The 19,142-nt window shown below is 39.8% G+C and overlaps 1 protein-coding gene across 12 annotated transcripts in view; it reads left to right on the plus strand.

The window, feature by feature from the left end:
• Positions 1–19,142, plus strand: part of ctnnd2b (catenin (cadherin-associated protein), delta 2b) — a 154,789-nt gene that overhangs the window by 61,842 nt on the left and 73,805 nt on the right. For all 12 annotated transcript variants that reach the window (XM_069511174.1, XM_069511173.1, XM_020110668.2 and 9 more), the window contains 3 exons: positions 9,950–9,984; positions 12,738–12,854; positions 18,848–18,999. In XM_069511174.1, coding sequence (XP_069367275.1) covers positions 9,950–9,984; positions 12,738–12,854; positions 18,848–18,999 — 304 coding nt within the window. The remainder of the gene's footprint in view (positions 1–9,949; positions 9,985–12,737; positions 12,855–18,847; positions 19,000–19,142) is intronic.

The following is a 19,142-nucleotide window of genomic DNA, read 5'->3' on the forward strand; positions in this document are numbered from 1 at the left end:
TGTGATGTGAACGCAATCCTGATTGTGAACTATGTGCGCATATATGTTTTTTCTTTTTGATCTAGAGTGCAGCTACTCACATTTCTTTTGGAGGAGGCAAAATGCAATGAACACCAGAGAATGGTAATAGATTGAAGTATATAGCCTGATATCATAAACTGCAAACCTTAAGGCTCAGATGGATATTCAGACTATTATTTTAACTATTTGTTCAATGATAACAAAGAGCTGAAAAATGAATGGACACCTGTCTGTGAACTGTTACAAAGTAAAAGAGTGGTACTGAATGGCTAATTAGTTCAACCCAACTGAGAAAGAATGGGACACAACAACCACTAAACACCCAGGATCACACATGGACGATTTAAGGAGGATATTTGTTGGATGAAGGCCTGGAGAAAAGTTTAGTATCACTTCACACACATCACACTTAATATCCACTGTATGACTTATTTTTTACTGCAGTTTACAGCCAAGCCATGCCGTGTTGTTCCCGCTCCCTCTGGGATCAGCCAGTGAATTATGGGGCTCTTTGAAGTCATGTCAGCTTGCGATACTGCCAGTCTTGTGTTGCATTATATGACAGGCACACACTATCATTCCCATAGTAGAAAACACATTTTGACATTTAGGCCCTGCTCCGTAGCAAACTGGCATCTTACTTTTTCACAGTACTGAGAGTGTATTTTTGGAGAGTACTTCTTAACACAGGGGTTGGGAACGTCCGACCCCCGGGCTGTATGCATTAATCGAATCGAGACCTTGTGAATTAATGGCGATACCCAGCCCTGGTCATGAAAAGATATTATAGGTTTATATTTGCAGTGCTAAAAGGTGCAATGAAAAGTTAGGCACACCAGTGCAACCAATGTAAAATGTTAGTCTGGAGCCTTTCACATCTCTCCTCTTATTCACAGAGTTTTCCTTTAATTTCTCACCCTGTGTCGATCTTCAGTGTGCAGCATTACAATAGCCCAACTGTCTGTCTCACTTAGTGTTACAAAGTAGTATTAGTGTGCTTTTTGGCTGCAGCGGGAGACAGCGCTGCCAAAATGCATGATTATGTGCAAAACAAAGTCAAGCAGCGGTGATTGATGGTCAAAGAAATGAAGGGAATGAATATCGATGAGGCTTTCAGGAACAACAAAGCAACTCCACACTTTCCTTTTTTAATGTCAAAGGGAAAACTTTGAGCAAATGACGCATTTTTATGCAAATTCAGACCTCATTTCGATGACTATAAGCTTTTGAAAAGTGCCGTGTCAGTGGCTGTGGAAAGAGAGTGAGAATCAAATTGCATGAGACACGTATAAAGCAGCTAAAGGTAACTGTGAATATTGTGCAGCTGACAAACAGTGATTGATGTCAAAATGAAATTTATGCATGAAAATAATCTTTGCAAAAGTCATCCGCCTTGTTTTTATTATACAAGCCTTTGGGTTGATGATTTTTTTAAGTCTGCACAATGGTGCTGAGCAAATTAACAACTGCGCTGCTTTCGCTTTTGAATCTAAATTAATGTGGACACAAGCAATGGCTGGCAGTTTTGTTTGATGGTTTCCAAGAGCTTAAAAGGCCTTTGGTTTCCTTTTTTTTTTCTTTTGTTTGTCAGATTCTTTTTTTATTTTCCTTCATGGGTGGCTCTATTATCTAAAAACTCTGTCTACAAGAGGGACAGCCATTGTGGACAGAACTGATAACAGATAATATGCGGGGCACGGAAATAGATGGATTATATGGACTGGGTTCAGACTGTGTTTATTGGCTGGATAAAATGACAGGATTTTCACTGCTATCTCTGGCATTCACACTTTTAAACCTACCTCATTGGATTTAGCAGAGCTCTCTCCTCTCTCTCTCCCCTACTCTTTCTCTCTATCATGTGTTTCCCCTTCCCTCTCTCTGTATTATATTCCTACTTTCATTGTATTCCTCTCCTTAATTCTTTCTCCTGCTGCTTGTGCATCATATTCTTTTTCTCCATCTCTCACTACCTCTTCCTCTCTCCGTCCTTTTCTATTCTTTCCATTTTCCCGGTCCCTTAATGCAGTGCACCAGCCAGTTAGAGAGATGAGGTGTTCAGACAGCAGCGGTCTGATTTGTAACATTACCTGCTTTTCCCTCGGAATACAACAATACCCAAAGAGGCACACGTTAAAGCAGCTGAAAATATCAGGTCAGGGTGTACAAGGCACTTGGTCATTATTTGAAATTATATAACATTATGCTACCCATCTACTTTTTTATCTGACTGAAAATAACAGCTTATTATCAAGTGGTGCTTTAACCTAAAATTGTCATAACTGGGCTCAAGTACTGCAATTTAGAGCTTTTACAGAGCTTGCAATTTACTTTATTTGAATTATAGCTTCTGTTATCTCATTATCTTGACATTTATATTTTGCACAAGATCTGTATCATCGTCCAGAAATGGCTTTGGCCAGTGACAGGTGATAAAACATACCCACTTTTATTAAGTAGCATCAGGGTTTTATTTTATACACCTTTCCGGGGTGGAGATCCAGGAACCTTTGGCTGTGTTTCTGTTCAAACAATGATTAAAAGCTTCTAATGATCTGCTGAGCAATTAAAGGTCAGTGAAGTTTTGTATTACACTTCAGTGTATTTTTCCCCTGTTCCACAGGACTTGTTATCTTGACAATGTGAACCATTACCATGACAGAATCAATCATTCTCAAGTTGTTTCCATGAAGCCCTCCTTCCACACTAGATCATCTTTTAGACATCCACTGAACTCCAGTCAATCTCCTGAAACTTTCCACCGGGGAAGTACTATGTGAGTCCAAGTTAGCTGCGGCAGACATTCTCCTGCCAGCCCCCCAGTAATATCTCTAATCAGAATGAGCCAATGTGAGAACAGACTATCCAGAGGATTCACCATGAGAAAACTGATGACGTTTTCAATACACAATGCAAAAATGAAAATGAAACAAAACAATGTCAAAGAGAATAAGACTTGGTTCAAGGGTTATATTGTTATTCAGTTCTCAAACCGTGATGTTGAAAACATATTCAGAGCTTCTACCAGTTTGATTTTCACAACTGAAGGGAGGTTCCTCTACTGTTTCAATCCAAATTTAGCAAGGTCAGTCTTTGTAGCTTGTAGAACTGGCTTCAGGCATTTTGAGCTAATCCAGTATTGTTGCCAAGCAGTCATGCAGTTACCATCATTTAGCTTCACTTGTGTTTATGTTATTTAGGATTATGTAAAAGCTTTGTGTTTTGTGCATAGCAAAAGCAGCAGAGAAGGAGCACAGTAAAATATGAGATAGTGTTTTTCCATTAATTACTTTTAAAGCCCTTTTATTGCCTCCAGCTTGAACTGTAATGTTCTAGCTTTGTACACTCAAATACAAAAATCAGTATCTCTCGTATGGACACAAACTTAACTACACTCACCCCCTGCCTACATACACTGCATTAAATCATTAGCGGTGATGAAGTGCTGTGCCGTGGCATGACCTGCAGCAGGCGAGTTGATCACGCTGTCAATTAGTTCTCTCTCTGCCCACTAATTATACTGTCACATCCCATTGATGTGCCATAGAGATTCAGTGGGAAAAACACACCAGCTCTCTGTGTTTCCTGAGCCAACAGGTCAATGAGCTGTTTCAGACAGTAAGGTCTGATTAGATGTATCTGGTGGCCAAGAGGAGGAGGACTGGGCCAGAGAGGAGCGGGGGAGAGAGAAGAGAGGAAGAGGAAGTCAGTTGCTTAGGTGGAAGTATAGGTTGGCTGATGAGAACATGGTGGATGGGTCGATCCAATTAATCATTAAAATGCTGTCAAATCAGTGTTTCCAAGAGCCCAAAAGAACATTTCCAAAAAGCTTATTTTGTTCGAATCTGATATTCCAAAATGTCAGTATTCTGTATATCGGTTTTACAAAGGAGCAAATCCTCATCATTGTCAGTGAACAGGAAGAGCAGAAGAACTCATTTTTGAAAAGATTGAAGCAGAAAAAAAGTTTTATCCACACTTGCTATGGCTTCAGGGCAGGGTCAGTAGGTTATCCACTTTCTTTCAGACTGAAATAGCTCAACAACTGTGGGATGTATTTCTCAAGTGCCGCTATGGAGTTGATATTTTTAATTTTGAGTGCAATACCTCAACAAATATTTTTCTCCTGTTAACCTTACTTTGTAAAGTGTTGTGAGATAATGTATGTTAGAATTAGGTGCTATACAAATGAAATTGTATTAAAAAAAAAAGCTTTTTCCAGACAACCTTTGTTGAACAAAACATCTTTCAGACAAGAACACTCAAACGAGAATGCCAGACCAGTGGGTGGCTTTAAAATCGACATCAAAGATCCGTCAAATACCAGACAAGAACACTGTGAGCGTGTCTACTTGCATATAGCAACCAGCTGTTATTGTTTATGGTGCATGCTCATGACACAAAGCAACAGTGGGCTTTGGATGGTTTGTAAAAATCAGTTTAAGTGACTTGAAATGCTGTTGGGTGAGAGAGAGAGAGAGTTTTTTATTAATCCCAAATTGGGAAATTATTGCGTTACAGCAGCATTTCAAGGGCATTGCACACAGCGAACTAGCAATAAAACAGATACGGATAATTAAAATCTCTAAAAATAGAATGTACTAAAAACTGTACATACTCCCTATGTAAATGATACACAATAAAGTACTAGAATACACAGTAAAGTACTGAATACGAGAGATGACAAACTATGAACAAGACTTTGTAACGACCTCAGACACGAAATACTGGTGGACTCAATTGCACGACTCAGGCAGGTAGTGAGTATAACATAAATGTTTATTTTATAGCAAAAAAGGTGCATAACAAAAGGCGCTTTCAATGAGGATCACAAAAGTAAGAAAACAAAACACTAGCAAAAACTATGAATCAAACAAAAGATCGAAAACATGAATACACAAACTTGGTTTGGAAGTAACTCTCGTAACACTTAAGGACAGAACAAGACGAACTGGCACAGGACAAAGGGAGGCGAGGACTATTTATACATGAGGAAGTAGGAAACAGGTGAAACCAATCAGGGGCGGGGAAGACGATCACCAAGGCGGGAAAATCAAACAAAGGGAGGAAGTCAGGGTCTGAAATGAGAGGGAAAAGGTGAGTACCAAAATAAAACAGGAAGTGCGCGACGAGAGTATTAAGTTAAACTTCACTCATGTCTACTAAGTGCTCAAAACACACAAGACTAACATGAACTAAATACACGCATGACATAACTTAAAACATGAATATGAATCAATGCAACATAATTGACGAGACATAACAGACTTGTGCACAAAGTTGCAGTAGTTGTTTGCATTTAAGGACAATGTAATAAAAATATGAATATAAGTGTGCAAATTCAAAGTTATTGCAGGAGTAAGCAACAAGTTTTGGTGTGGACAGAAACTTTACGGCTCAGGGTTGTGAGAGTTCACCTTTTGACAGAGTTGAGGAGTTTCCTGTATCTGTCCTTGTGGCAGCGGAGTTGAACCGGTCTGTTGGAGAAAGTGCTCCGCTGTCTGTCCACTAGGTGGAGAGGGTGCACGTGATTGTCCAAGATGGATAACAGTTTGTTCACAGCCCAAGCACAGAGCTAAAAGCTGTTTTTGTAAAATATCCACATTAGTGTTTAGGATACCTCATTACATCCTGATCAAACTCCTTCCACTCCTTCTCTCCTGAAATCTAAAACCCTGCTGCGCTGTTTGATATTCCAGCTCCTGCCCCTGTCAGTGTTACCACTTGATGATAACGCCACACAGCCTCTTCCCTCACACTGTTCAGCAGGGTTTCTATGTGAGGACTCAGCCTGCATTTAGTTTTACGTACATCACATCCTGGCCACTGGTAAATAACCTACATTTGCCTCCGCTATGGCAATTTCAGGAGCAGAGTGGCAACATTTTCACTCAAGCAAAAGCAGGGAAAGAAATTGAGGAGCAGGGTGTCCTGCCCTTTAAGAAAACATAGACCCAGACTGTGTCTTCAGTACTGGCTGTCTGGACCCAGACTAGTGATAATAATCCTCATCATCCCACTCTGACCAAGATATTCCTCCTGATATAAACACTCCATCCTCCATGACATGGGTGAATGCCTCTGTGTGATTCATTTCTGTTCTTTGTGTAGCAGTGTGTGTGTATGTGTGTTTGGTATACACCTGATGAATGAGGAGTCTGCTTTGCTGACAGAGGGTCCCATTAACATGTGGCGCTTTGCTCTCCCTCACTATCCGTCACACGCACACACACACACACACACACACACACAAAGAGAGAGAAATGGAAGATTTAATAGCACCAACCCTGTGTCTGCAGGGAGTGAATGGCATTCATTGGTAGGTTTAATTATGAAGGCTTTAGCTTTCAGATATGGAGGATTTCACACCAAAATGCCTTTTATTTTGAATCATGCAGCAGTTGGGACAAGAGAATACTGTTACCTAACAATCTATCAGTATTGGAAATGACTGATGATGTAAGCTGTAGCTGTTCTTTTTAGCAAGGTCTTTCAGAGACGGATGTGAAGTGTTTTCTGTAAAATCGATATGTTATAAAATACCAAAAGTAAACTTGCCAAGGGTTGGATGATACCACTTTCTTTTCAGGATGATAATTCTGAGACCAGCAGAAAAGTAGCTTAGCAGTAAGCCTGGAGGAGAGGGTCTAGGTTGTTTGCAAAGTTTAAAAAAAGAATCGACTCTGTGAAATCACAACTTGGGCTTTTTGAGCTTCTGATATATTATAGTAATTAGTGTGTTTCAGAGGAGAGTTTAAACAAACTGTTTCTCTTTGCTATTTAAACTGAGCTCATATGAGTAATCACATTACATGGGTTTTATGCATGTATGTGTGTTTTCCAAAATGTCTCTATCCCTCGATTGCTTCTTTATTTGCTTTCTTTGAGAAAGAAAAATGTCTTTAGCCACAGGTCACACACCATGTTTATTTCATATCATTTATTTTCTATGGCTCACAGATGTAAGATGTTTCCAACTTATGAGTACGGGCATTGCTGATGAAAGATCTTCTTCACAGGTGTCTGATGAAGATGGCTGAATTTCTAATCGGTGTTCTCAGTGGTGAATAAAAGAATCACCCCGATGAGCCTCGGTTGTCCTTACTTGAATATAATAGATTCTTGGTCTAATGTACTAGCTCACAGTCAAACCAAAAAGCTTGAAGTACAACAGAAACATTTCAGTGTTATACCAAAGGGAGGGAGCAAATCACAGTCTTTGTCACGATAAGTCATGACAACATCTGTTATTCTCATGAGATACAGACTCTCAAAGTTTATTTTATCACATCAGCAGAGACAGGATGGCAGCTCCAAACACAAAACATAAACCATCTGATCTAAAGTATTCCTGCAGAGGCTGTGAGACATCATTCAGATCATGCATAATATGAGTCATACACGATTTTAAAGGTATTAGAGTGTGTGTAAGTAACATATTCCTTCACAGGCATCTTATTAAAAAAGTGGTCTATGACACACTGGTTGAGGAGAACGTGGCAGTTAGATGTGTTTAAATGCAGCACTGAGTCCACTTGAGGCTGTTTCATTCAACGAGCCTCAGAAGTGAATGCATCGCTTCCCTGGAAATCAGAAAAATCAATTACCCAACGCTCATTAGAGGAGCTGAAAGCAGCTTAGCGCTGATTGTTTTATCCTGATGCCTCAAATGATTAAGAGCTTATGGTACAGTCACTATACTGGTACTGATCGGTTGTACCAGTTGACAGGTAGTTAGATGTACTACATTGTGCCTATATGTGGTCAGCTGAAATCCTTACTGCTTGGCTGTAACATTAAGGTGAGATTACATGACTTTTCATTAAGTTAATGAAACAATGTTCCTGATAAGTAGCGAATAAGAATTTGAAATCATGTGCGATTAAAAACACCCTTACTAAGTTCAATACACTTCAACACACTAATCATTGCTAATTTTGTGAGCATGTTGCTGTAAATGCTGTTAAGCTAAAGTTAAATCGCTTTTAAGATGTTAACACAAGAAAAACTGAGCCAGCTTTAGACTTGACAACGGCAGGGCTGTTAGCATATTGAGCAGTTCAATAAAACAATTTTTCATATTTGTATATAACTAAGTGTGATTTGCTGTGTGAAAACAAACCCAGAGAGAATCTTAGCAGGTGGGAGAAATGGTTTATTAACTGCCAAGATAAAGTACAAGTCTGATTAAGGTTTGTCTACAAATACAGCCAGGAAAAAGCTATCAGGGATATTTCAGTGATGTTACAGCACACACAAAAATATCTTTTCAGGGATAAAGTCACAAAAATCTGGCAATGTAGTTTAATTTCAATTTGCTAAAGTTTCTACAACTCATTCCCGTATTTTCGCTAGTAGGAATGAACAACCTTTCTTCTGTGTATGTAACTCAATATCATCTTGAATTCTTCCATATACCACAGTTTTCTGCTTGTGCTTTGATAAACTGTTTAGTGAGATATTAAAACGGTCGATAATAAAGTAGAGATAACAAAAAAAAACATCCGACCTGTAATTACCAGTCGGAAGCTGACATGAAGACCTCCTTTGAGGCGGCGCCTTCAGGAAAAGAAAGTCAGGACTGAAAACTGTGTCCACATTTTTCACATCTGCACTGTGAAATCAAAAAGCACACAGCCAATTTTTATTTATTTAAAAGCAATTGATACCCGTCCAGCCGGTCCACACAATGTTTATTGTTGGGGAGATGTTAGAGCTGCTGCCTGCCATAGATCCACTCCTAATTTGATTCTTCTGCCTCAGGCCTTGCAGCTAAAAGTCGTCTTTCATCTGTGTTTTGTCTGTCGACTTCGACTATATCACATTAGCTACAAGGATTTACTCATTTCCTTGATTGACTGACCGCACAGAAACTGGCAGAGTTATCTCCTGTTTATCTCCCAAGCTTACTATTTACAGTCTTATTGGTTTATGTGTGTGTATGGATTTTTCTTTCCTTTTCGCTCCCTGCATTGTTTTGGTATGTGTAACATATTAATGTTGTTGTGAGCAGAATAGAGACTCTGTTCCGAGCTGGTTTGCACTGATGTTTTATCTTTCATAGCAGATCTCACTGCTCTTTAGAAACATGGTTTCTTTATCTTGAACCCTCTTGTGGTCCCTGAAATATTTTCTATGACAGGATAACACTGTTTTAGAGTCTTGATAAGATAAGTCTCTATAATATTTAGGGGGAAAACAGCCTTGTTTTCAGCTTGACAACAATGTGTTTTGGAGGGAATCTAATTGATTCTGAAAAGGGTCTCCAGATCTTGAGGAATTTTCACAACACAGGTCATCTTTTAGCTGAATGTGAAAAACAATTCAACAACTTATGAAACAAATAGATCACAAAAAGCAAAAACAGACAAACAAACAAGGTAATTTGTTCATTAGGGTTAAACCCAACCCCCTGACCCCTAACCCTTGGTTTTTAGGGCTAACTGCATAACAAAAATAAAAAATTGCATCACATTGTAGTTAAATCTATTTAGGATGGATCAACTTCCAAAATCTCTTTGTTGTTGTGCCGTTGCATCTGATTTCTCCGTCTTGATGTTCTGCATCAGTGATGCAGGGGTTACCACCTTTCACTTAAACACAATTGTGCGTCTAGCTAATAAATATGAATAAGTAATGACCTTCTGCAAATGAGAATGAGATTGGAAACAATTGGAAACTGAAAATTCACCAGAATATTAGGAGAGGTTATCATATTACAACCATAAGCCTTGGAAATTGTATCTAAAAGGATAATTTTTGATGAGAAAATAGACAGGTAGTTGCATATGAGGCAGATGGCAATGATGTTACAGTTTCAAATTAGGCTGCTAGTGCACCGACAAACAAGAGTAAAAGCTTGTGTACAGTACTATGTATTTTTTCTCATATTTCTAACACTGTTTTCTCTCTTGTTTGTCTCTTACAGTTCAGCAGATGAAAAATTCCGCTGGAACAACCAAGGTAATATTTCCTCACGCACACTCTCATACATTTTGTCTGGCCGTCCATTGTTTGCATTGTTGACTGTGCTTATCACATTGGCAGCCACTGTAGAAATCCCCCGACACATATTTCCAATTGGTTGATGTAATGCTTTAGATGATCCACGGTGGCTGCTGCAGTTAAAATGCTGATTCCAATTCCCCTCTCTGCTCCAAAACACAAACAGAAAAGGCTTGTTGGAATAAAAAAAACTGTCTCTCAAGCTCCTCGACCAATCCTCAGCCCTTCTGACAGCTGAGTCAAGGTCAAACTGAATTTACAAATACTTCTGAGCATTTAATTTCACCTGTTTGTGGTGCCAGATGGGAAGTGTTTTACAAAAAGGACAACAAGAATCAATGAGTTTGAGGCCTTCGGACAACTAGAAAGTCAGATTGAGACACCTCTCTGGACTTGACAACTTCTTTGACAGCATTTCAGCTGAAAGTACAACGCACAGTCATGTCAATCAGGTCTGTCTGACTCTTTTTCAGTCATGTCGAGATGTATAGGGAGCTGAGAGTAGATTGATCATGTGAGTGCAGGGTTGGCGACCTCTGCCAACAAAGAGGCGTCCAAACACAAGGAAGTTCAGAGGTCTGTGGTCAAAACGCTTCACACTCACAGCTCCCAGAGTCCGCCGTGGTTTTTCAGCCATCTGCTGTGCTCGACCTCGACCGCTCAGCCTCAGAGAGACTAAATTTACTGTCATGAAAAAGGAAAACGTTTGCTTGCTCCAATCAAACCATTTGATCTCGCCATAACTCTGGAATTATTAAAAACCTATCACTTCTGGATCAAACAGGATTAAAAATGAGTTTTGGCTTTTTTCTGTGTGAGGGTGAGAGTAAATCCACCATAATGCCGCAGACTGCACTGGAAATCTTTCACCAGCAGCATCAATATCAGTCTGAAATTGCATCAGTCGAAGTCAATAAAATCAGCCTCCTAAATCCACACACTAAAGCCTCTGCTATTACCATTTCTCTCGGTGAGAGATTAATGCTGCTCCCTAGGCTCTTTTTTTAAGGTTTTACCCTTTGGAAAAACTCCCTCACACTCACTTAAAGGCTCTGGGCATGTTATCGGCCTCTCACTGACACAAATGCCCTGGTAACGAAGAAAATGGCTGCAACCTATAAATCTCACTCCCACAAGATTTGTCGCTGGATTATCACTATTTACAATTATCTCAAGGTTTACCAACACGGAGTAATATTTGCAAACCAAGTGTCAAGGATAAAAACAACCATGAATGAATATGGCCACTTTTTTGCTGCAAATTAGCAGGTGGATGATATTGAATGAACGGACATGTATGAGATAATCAGAAAAAAAATGTGGTGTCTCCTGGGAAACGTCAAAGCACATGTATGAAAAGTTTAACCATTTGAAAGTGGCTGGTCTTGCTTACATAACTCACCCGTTATTTATAACTCTCCCTCTATTCACAGGCTTTCAACATCATGACTAGAAATCATAGGCACTCAGAAAGGCCATGTCAGTGGTACTGATTTTAAACAGAGAAAACATTTCAAGCAATATGAAATTGTTTTTGTGCTTAGATTTTCATCACATAGTAAATAGCTGTATCTGAATAAATAGAAAGACTGCAACAACATTTTAACCCTATTAATGGAACATTTTGAACCCTAGTGCTGTCCAAGTCTGTATCGACCAGGTCAAACAAAAAAGTGGATTTTATTGCTGTTTTTATTTTAGTATTATTTGTTTTTCATACTGTGATGTCTTGAGAGGTCGGGATCTTTCCCTCTTGTAGCTTTTGAGGTGTGGGCGCAGGAAATGAAGACAGACACCTTTGCTTTCCAACTCAAATCCACTGTATTCAGTCTTCTTTTAACAGGTTTAACTTCAACAGTCAGCAGATAAACAACAAAAAAAACCACACACACAAACACTCAAACTCTCGTTCACAGTCTTCCTTGTCAGCCAACAAAAGAACTCCCTTCCCCTCCACCTCAGACAGAGTCTCTTCTTTATCTGCTCTGTTCACTCTCTCAGCCAACCTCCCTGGGGCAATCAGCTAAATATCCTTCAGCTGGGCGACACTCCTGCTGACTCTGGGGTTTGTAGTTCTTTACTGGAGGCCATGATGGGTTGTAGTCCTTGCTGCAGCCACCGGGAGGGAATGTATCTCCCCTCTATGACACCCCCTCTCATGACATCACAATATTTCAAAATTCCACCTTCAGTGGTCAGTGACCAGAGTTAACTTGATTTTTATTCCAAATGGATTGTGGGTGTTTATTTTTGGTGATGCATCGAACAGTTGAAGAAATTGGTGTTACCTCAAATTGATTTAATATACTGGCATTTAGTGATAGATCGTACATGAAGTGTGAAAGGGGGAAAGACAGAGGGGAAGACATTCCGCTAAGGGCCGGGTCAGAACCGGACTGCTGCTGAGGACTCAAGCCTCAGCACACTAATTTAACATACTGTAAACCTGTGGCAGGATAGCCTTATATATATATATATATATATATATATATAGTATGTCTGGTGTGAAATGTACATGATGAGTACTTGAAGGTTAATCTGTAAATTCACAATTGATGTGGAGCAGGAGTCAGTGGGGGCTCATCCAGCCATGAGGCTTAACTCCCATCTCACAGTGCAGGGACATGAAGGAACAGTGTGGAAGAGGCAGAAGAAGCTGTGTCTTTCTTTCCATTCAGGTTTGTTTTCATCTTTTGTCTCTGCACATGCAGATGGACAGAAGGACATAGAGGAAGAGCTGACAACAGGCCTGGAGCTGGTGGACTCGTGCATCCGGTCGCTCCAGGAATCGGGCATCTTGGACTCACAGGACACCTCTACAGGAGACAGTAAGAGCAATTATTGTTATAATGCTTTCTTTTTAAGGATGCGGAAATTATTTCCCATGGCAATTTGATTTCCAGAGACAGCCAAGAAAAATAGCTTTGGAGAGAATAGGTATAAGGCAATTGTAGACCAGTGGGGATAGTTCACAGAACAGCAGTCTCCATGTTTTGGCTAATTAACTTGTTGAATGTTTATGAAATCACCAAGCAAATGTGATTCACAAAGCCAGCCTCCATTAAAATATGAGTGAGTCATATAACCTTTAAAGTAAAAATAAAAACTGAAATAGATACTAAAAGATTTCCTTTTGTTAATTTAATGAGGCCAAACAGATCCATTTCACTCACTTGCTCTTATTAGCACATTCTACAAAAGGGATGAACATTTAGAACAGTATGTCATTTTAAACACTAGAACAAGATACATAGGAGATGGACATTAGATATATACGATTCAACGTTTGTAAGAGTTTCAAAGTGACAGGTGGATTTTTAACATCGATGCAGTGCAATGATGGGGTCCCGGGCTTTATTAATGAGGCCAGTTGGAGTTGGGTCTGGTCTTCTGATGGAAATACTTTGCTATTGAACAGCTAAATTATCAATGTTCATTAACTAGTCACCAACTCTGTCTACCATTTGATGCCGGCTTTGCAGCAGACAGTGGTTTTTTTCAGAGGTTTTCCACAGAAGCTCTTTTCTATAGTCCACCCCATGGGAAAGAAGTAGGTGTCAGGAGACATGCAGAGCCGTGCCAGTAGTTTGATATGCTAATCCATCCTTGCTGAGGTGTCAGCTGGCCTGCTGTTCTCAGTGCAGAGAGGGGAGGCACACACACACACACATACACACATTTATCTTTGTGAGCACACTCGCTGATTTAATGCATCTTAACCTCATCACAATTAAATCTTTAACTTTAGCTTTATTCTTATTCTACGTATCTTAATGAAACCTTAAAATCAATTCTTAACTTTGGAACAGATCTTTAAAGTCTTGAAAAAGGAGGACCAGTCGAGGTCTTCACTTTCCAAAAATGTCCTGATTCCCAAGGAATAAATTTAAACATGTACATGCACAAATAGACATTAATACATATTCTGTGCAACACCACAGACTGGAGTGGAACCACAACATCAAGGTGCCGCTGATACATGCCAATCACAAGTCAGTCTCAGCCATCAATCATTATGTTTCACCCTGTTTTATAGCATCAAATAACAATTTAAAAACAAACTCATAAGAGAACATTTCTCACACTGATAAGAACTACCGAAACAATATTGATGAAAAAATTATTTTACGTCCACTTTGAATTTTTGGTTTGGCTCATGCCACAGAGAAGCTGTTTCCATGGAACTAAAGTCAGCTTGATTAGGATGGAATTGACAGCCATCAATTATGAGCCTGTTTACCGTTGTCTGAAATCTTGGACCTATTGTTTCAAAAAGTTACACATTATTTCATGTGGTAAATCTGCCACCACCTGCCAGCAAATGTGTGATGGGGTTAACAAAAAAACGAATAGGTTAGTCAGTTAAAAATGTTCATCTGGTACACAAGCCCATGTCTGTGATTTAACACTCAGGAAAATGCATACAGACGAGTAAAGAAGCATCACACACGCACACACACACACACACACACACACACACACACACACACATACACCTGCACCCTCTCACTCAAGCTGCAGAGCAGATTAGTGCGACACAGCAGCAGAGTACGCTGAGTGTCTTCATGCTTCATGCCGGGGTTGCTTGCCAGAGAGCATGTTAATCTCTGCATGTGTGGCTGTGCTGGGTGCAGATATTTGCATGGAGCTTTTTCTGCGTGTGTGTGTGTGTATACCAGACTGCACAAGCCTCCAATGGGTTTCTAAAAATAGACAGCTGATGAAATATTAAAATGTGTCAATAGAGAACACTGGTAGCGAAGAAAAGCCACTCTGTCAGTGAAAGAAAGAAATTAATGAGTTTGCGAGGGTCTCTCGGGGTAAGACTCTACACTCATGCAGTCAAGCAGGTCCATACAGCTGTGGAATGTTTTCATGCATGTTACCACTGAGCAGGAGCGCGTGAGTCATGTGTAGGTGTGCACAAAGGAATACCTTCTGTGGCATCCCAATACAAAGAATAATAAGAATAAAAACTCCTTTTTTAGTCCTGCAATGGGGAACTTTGCAATATTATAGCAGCAAAAAGACATCAGCAGTAATAAAGAGAAATATAAAAGAAATATATAGAAACATAGAAAAATATGAATAGAATTAAATGTATATATATATATATATATATTTATATATATAAAGCAAATATGTACATTGAATGGATTGCACATGAATCATTTAAAGAAAATGATTCATGTCTCCTGATCAGATACAGTCTGCTGTCATACACTTAAACACCTTGACCTATACACACCCACGCACATGTACACTTTCCCTCACTATCTCCTCTCAGATGGATTCAATGAAGTCTTCAGTGTTTGCCATCTGAGTGATAATGTGATAAGGCCTTTCACTTCCCTAAAGGCTTTACTACCCATATGAAGAAAACCTAAAGTGGCAAACAAAAAGCGTGGAAAACATCCCCTGGCCTTGCACACACATTGCGCTTGTGTTTGCAATGTGTGTGAATCCATCTGGAGTACAATTTCTCCTGTTGCATTTGTGATTTGAACATTTTGTGAAAATGTGTGTGTGTGTGTGTGTGTCTGTACTCACTCAAGATAAGTCTATATTGGGCATTGAGGACTTGACCTAGTAAACTCACTCTGTACCTTCAGCTTAATATCACATTTTAAATAATGTGCAGTCACCAGCTACACAGCCTACAGGAGCCATTTGTTGCACTCCAAGTGAATTTTCACTTTGCTCCAGCTTTATTCTCTAACTTGCTGATGCAGAGTGACTCTGTTTCCATTAGGTGCTGACTTTCTCTGTGCAGCGGATATTAACCGCTGGCAGTGTATGATCTTCCTGTCTCTTGATTTTAATAATCACAAAAAATCACAACAAGCCGTTCTTGGTTTGATTCTTAAGTCAGTGATGACTTTATGCATTCGCAAATATGTAAATGTCATCATCAGAGGGTGTACGAGAGGCTCAGTGTAGGCAGCTATGTACCCACCAATTGGTTGTGGTTCCAACTGCACGAGATAAAAAAAAAAAACCTGGATGCTTAATTTGAGGCTGTGTGAGGATGTCTGTCACTACCCTCATCTCTACAAATGTGTCCCATTAATTATCTGTGTGCTGTGTGCAGCACTTTTTGCCACGCTCACACTATCCTCTGTAAAGTTTTTACCTTCCACTCAGACAGTCAGACCTATAGTGTTAGCTGCAGTTGTGAATGAATGGAATCTATTGCACGTGAGACTGATGTATGTGCATGTGTATCCCTGATACCAAATGCTGAGAAAAAGCAGCTCTTCCTCTGGCTTGGATGTCGCCATTTTGATTCAAATTGAAGTGCACATGCTCAGACTATAGAGACGCTGATCTACTGTGCTGACATGGAACATGTCCTCAAGGCGGAGTATAATACAAACGTGTGTGTGTGTCTGTGGCGTCTGCAGCTGCCCGTGTACACATCCTCAGTGGAGTATAACTGTGGCGGCAGTAGAGATTAAAGCGACAGCCACTGTTGATGGAGCACAGCTCAAGAACTCCTCTAAGAGCATAAATACTGAGCACCAGCATGCATGCATCTATTCAGAACTGATATAATGCACTTTAGTTATTTTCCAGTGCAGTAGGTGTTTGCCAAAAAAAGGCAAACCGATTTAAAAGTAGCTACTGTTCTGTATGTGCAGAGTTTAGAAGCATGTTTTTGCAAAATATTAGTTTTATTTCTGCAATTAAAGATGTTGATGAAGTACATCATTGCTATCATTAACGAAAGTGAATAAATCAGGAGTGCATCAAAAATTTAACAGGCCTTTAATAAGAGTGATGAGAGAGTATGGGCTCCCCCCCTCCTGTCCCCCTCAAGTCATTCAATTAAATCCACATCAAACTTTAACTAAGCGAGTACACAGTTTACAGTCCACAAAACATTCTGTCAATTTTCCTGTCGTTTTTTTTCCATAATTTTTTCATGACTGCAATCCCAACATTTACAAACTGTTTGAGTCGTGTGCCACAGTCCATGCGTGTTTACGTGTTTACACTAGAATTTAAATGATCCGTTTGCAAATCAAATGACAGCAAATGTTTGGCCAGTGTGACAGAAGCTGTGTGCGTGAAATGAGTGTATCCATGTGTCATCGAGAGTGCAGTCAATCTCCTCTGTGATCACGCTGTTAATGAGCTACAGTGTCAAAGGGAGGGACAAACTGGTAGAATTTACCCAGTAATATATTTCATCAATGTTCACAAACTGATGCTACCGCAAGTCTGACTCACAAACTGGACAGTTACCATCGGCTCATTGACTAATTAGATGGCTGACTAGCTGCTTGCTCGAAAGAAGCTCGGTGTGTGACTGGCCAGCTGGAGTCAGGCCCAGTGATCTTTGGTGGATTTTGGCCTGAAGTTTAAATTTAACTACAGTTAAGCAAGTGGATTAAGTGTAATAAGTCAGGTGGGGGGTCCTATGTCCTTGTATAAACTACAGCAGCGCTCAGTAACTGGGTCAAACCACAGGTCAAAAATCGATGCCAGATCATTTAAATAATTTAGTTTTTTTAAACTTCCTCTTCAGTCCTCAGTTTTCGTAGTAAAAGCACAATATTATTTTTGGTACTGCAATGCTTTATATCCAGCTGAAGTGCAGAGCTTTTATTTTGAAAGGTTGTGAACTTAGGTGTGAAGATTGCGTTGCTTGCTTAGAAGATCTCAGAAATAGTTGACATGCAATGTATGAAGAAAAAATAACAGCAGTTCAACTTATATATCAGCCACACAGATGAACAGTAAAACAGCAAATTCAGTTTCATTTAATTAGAAACACTGACTATAAAATCTTCACTGCAGATAAACCAGGTAGGATGAACCTGCAATGTTTTCTAACTTCACTCTGCACCATAGATTGTTTATCAAACAAAACACCAAAAAGCGACAGTATATTGAAGAACAGTTTGAGAAGGACTCTCTAATGACAAGGAATAACTCTGAAGTAGCTCCAGAGCATTAAAACAGGCGAAGAGAAGAGCTCATTCCAAACAGGAAGGTTTATAACAGGCACTGCTCTAGTTTATCACGGAATAAGAAAACGTAGCATCAAAGGAGTAGTTGAGTTTTTCGTGGCCTTTCCTTTGTTGTAAGACAAACTCACTTGTTTCAAAAAGCTGCTGTAAGTACTGAAGAATAAGTTCATGTATTACTGGCCTAATTCAACCACTCCCTGCACTCCTGCTGAATTATACAGAGAAATATGGAATAGAGAAGGAGAGCGACGGGCAGTAGAAAGCAGTAAAGCAAGTGACGGAGAGAGAGTGAGAAAGGAAGACAGAGGGGGAGTGTGTTTTAAATGGAGGTCAGGCACGGAGTGAGATTTAAGGGTCACAGAGCATTGGAGGAAAAGAGTGGAGAGAGCCTGGAATAACATAGTGGGCAAAAAGCAAATGGGTGTCTGAAAAAAGGAGGACAAGGACTTTGTATTTCCTTATGTTTCTGCTTTTAGTCTTCTCTCTTTATTCTCTTTTCTGCTATTTTCTTCTCTATGTTTCAAGGTTTGTGACTAAGTCAGACCTGTGAGAGATTTTTTCTGTATACACATTCATTCAAACCGGGTTGTAAAAGGCCTTCAAGGCCACTGAGTCTTTACACAAAGACACAAGTGTTACAGAAGCAAAGTTACATCACCCCGACAAGAGTGATACCAAGTCTCACAGCAGCTTTTGAAGATGGTCAAAAGTTTGACTTGTACATTGGTGTAACCTGACTTGACCCCTCTCCAAATTTCACATAGTCAAGACCAGGATTTATGAATTTAAATTCATTGTCTTGTACACTTTGTTGATTCTTCTCTTCTTTTTCTTTGACACATCAGGACAAGGACTCCTGTCCCAAAGCGCTCTGCAGCTCAATAACCAAGATGTCTATGCAGGAGCTGGTTACCATAGTAACCAAGGCCTGGCACTTGGGGAAACAGTCACAGGTCGCGGCGGGCAGGTTGGCGGGGCAGTTCACAGCTATAACCAGGTACACACACAGCCTCGCATATGAATGAATGGGAGGTTTTCTCTGTCTTTGTTTCTTTTTTCTCTTTCTTGTAATTCTCCTTCTTTCTCTCCTTCCCTCCACTCATTTGCTTCTTCATCCATCCTCTCTTTCACACGCGCTCC

This window comes from Paralichthys olivaceus, chromosome 16 (genome assembly GCF_024713975.1).
Source record: "Paralichthys olivaceus isolate ysfri-2021 chromosome 16, ASM2471397v2, whole genome shotgun sequence".
NCBI classification, from domain to species: Eukaryota; Metazoa; Chordata; class Actinopteri; order Pleuronectiformes; family Paralichthyidae; genus Paralichthys; species Paralichthys olivaceus.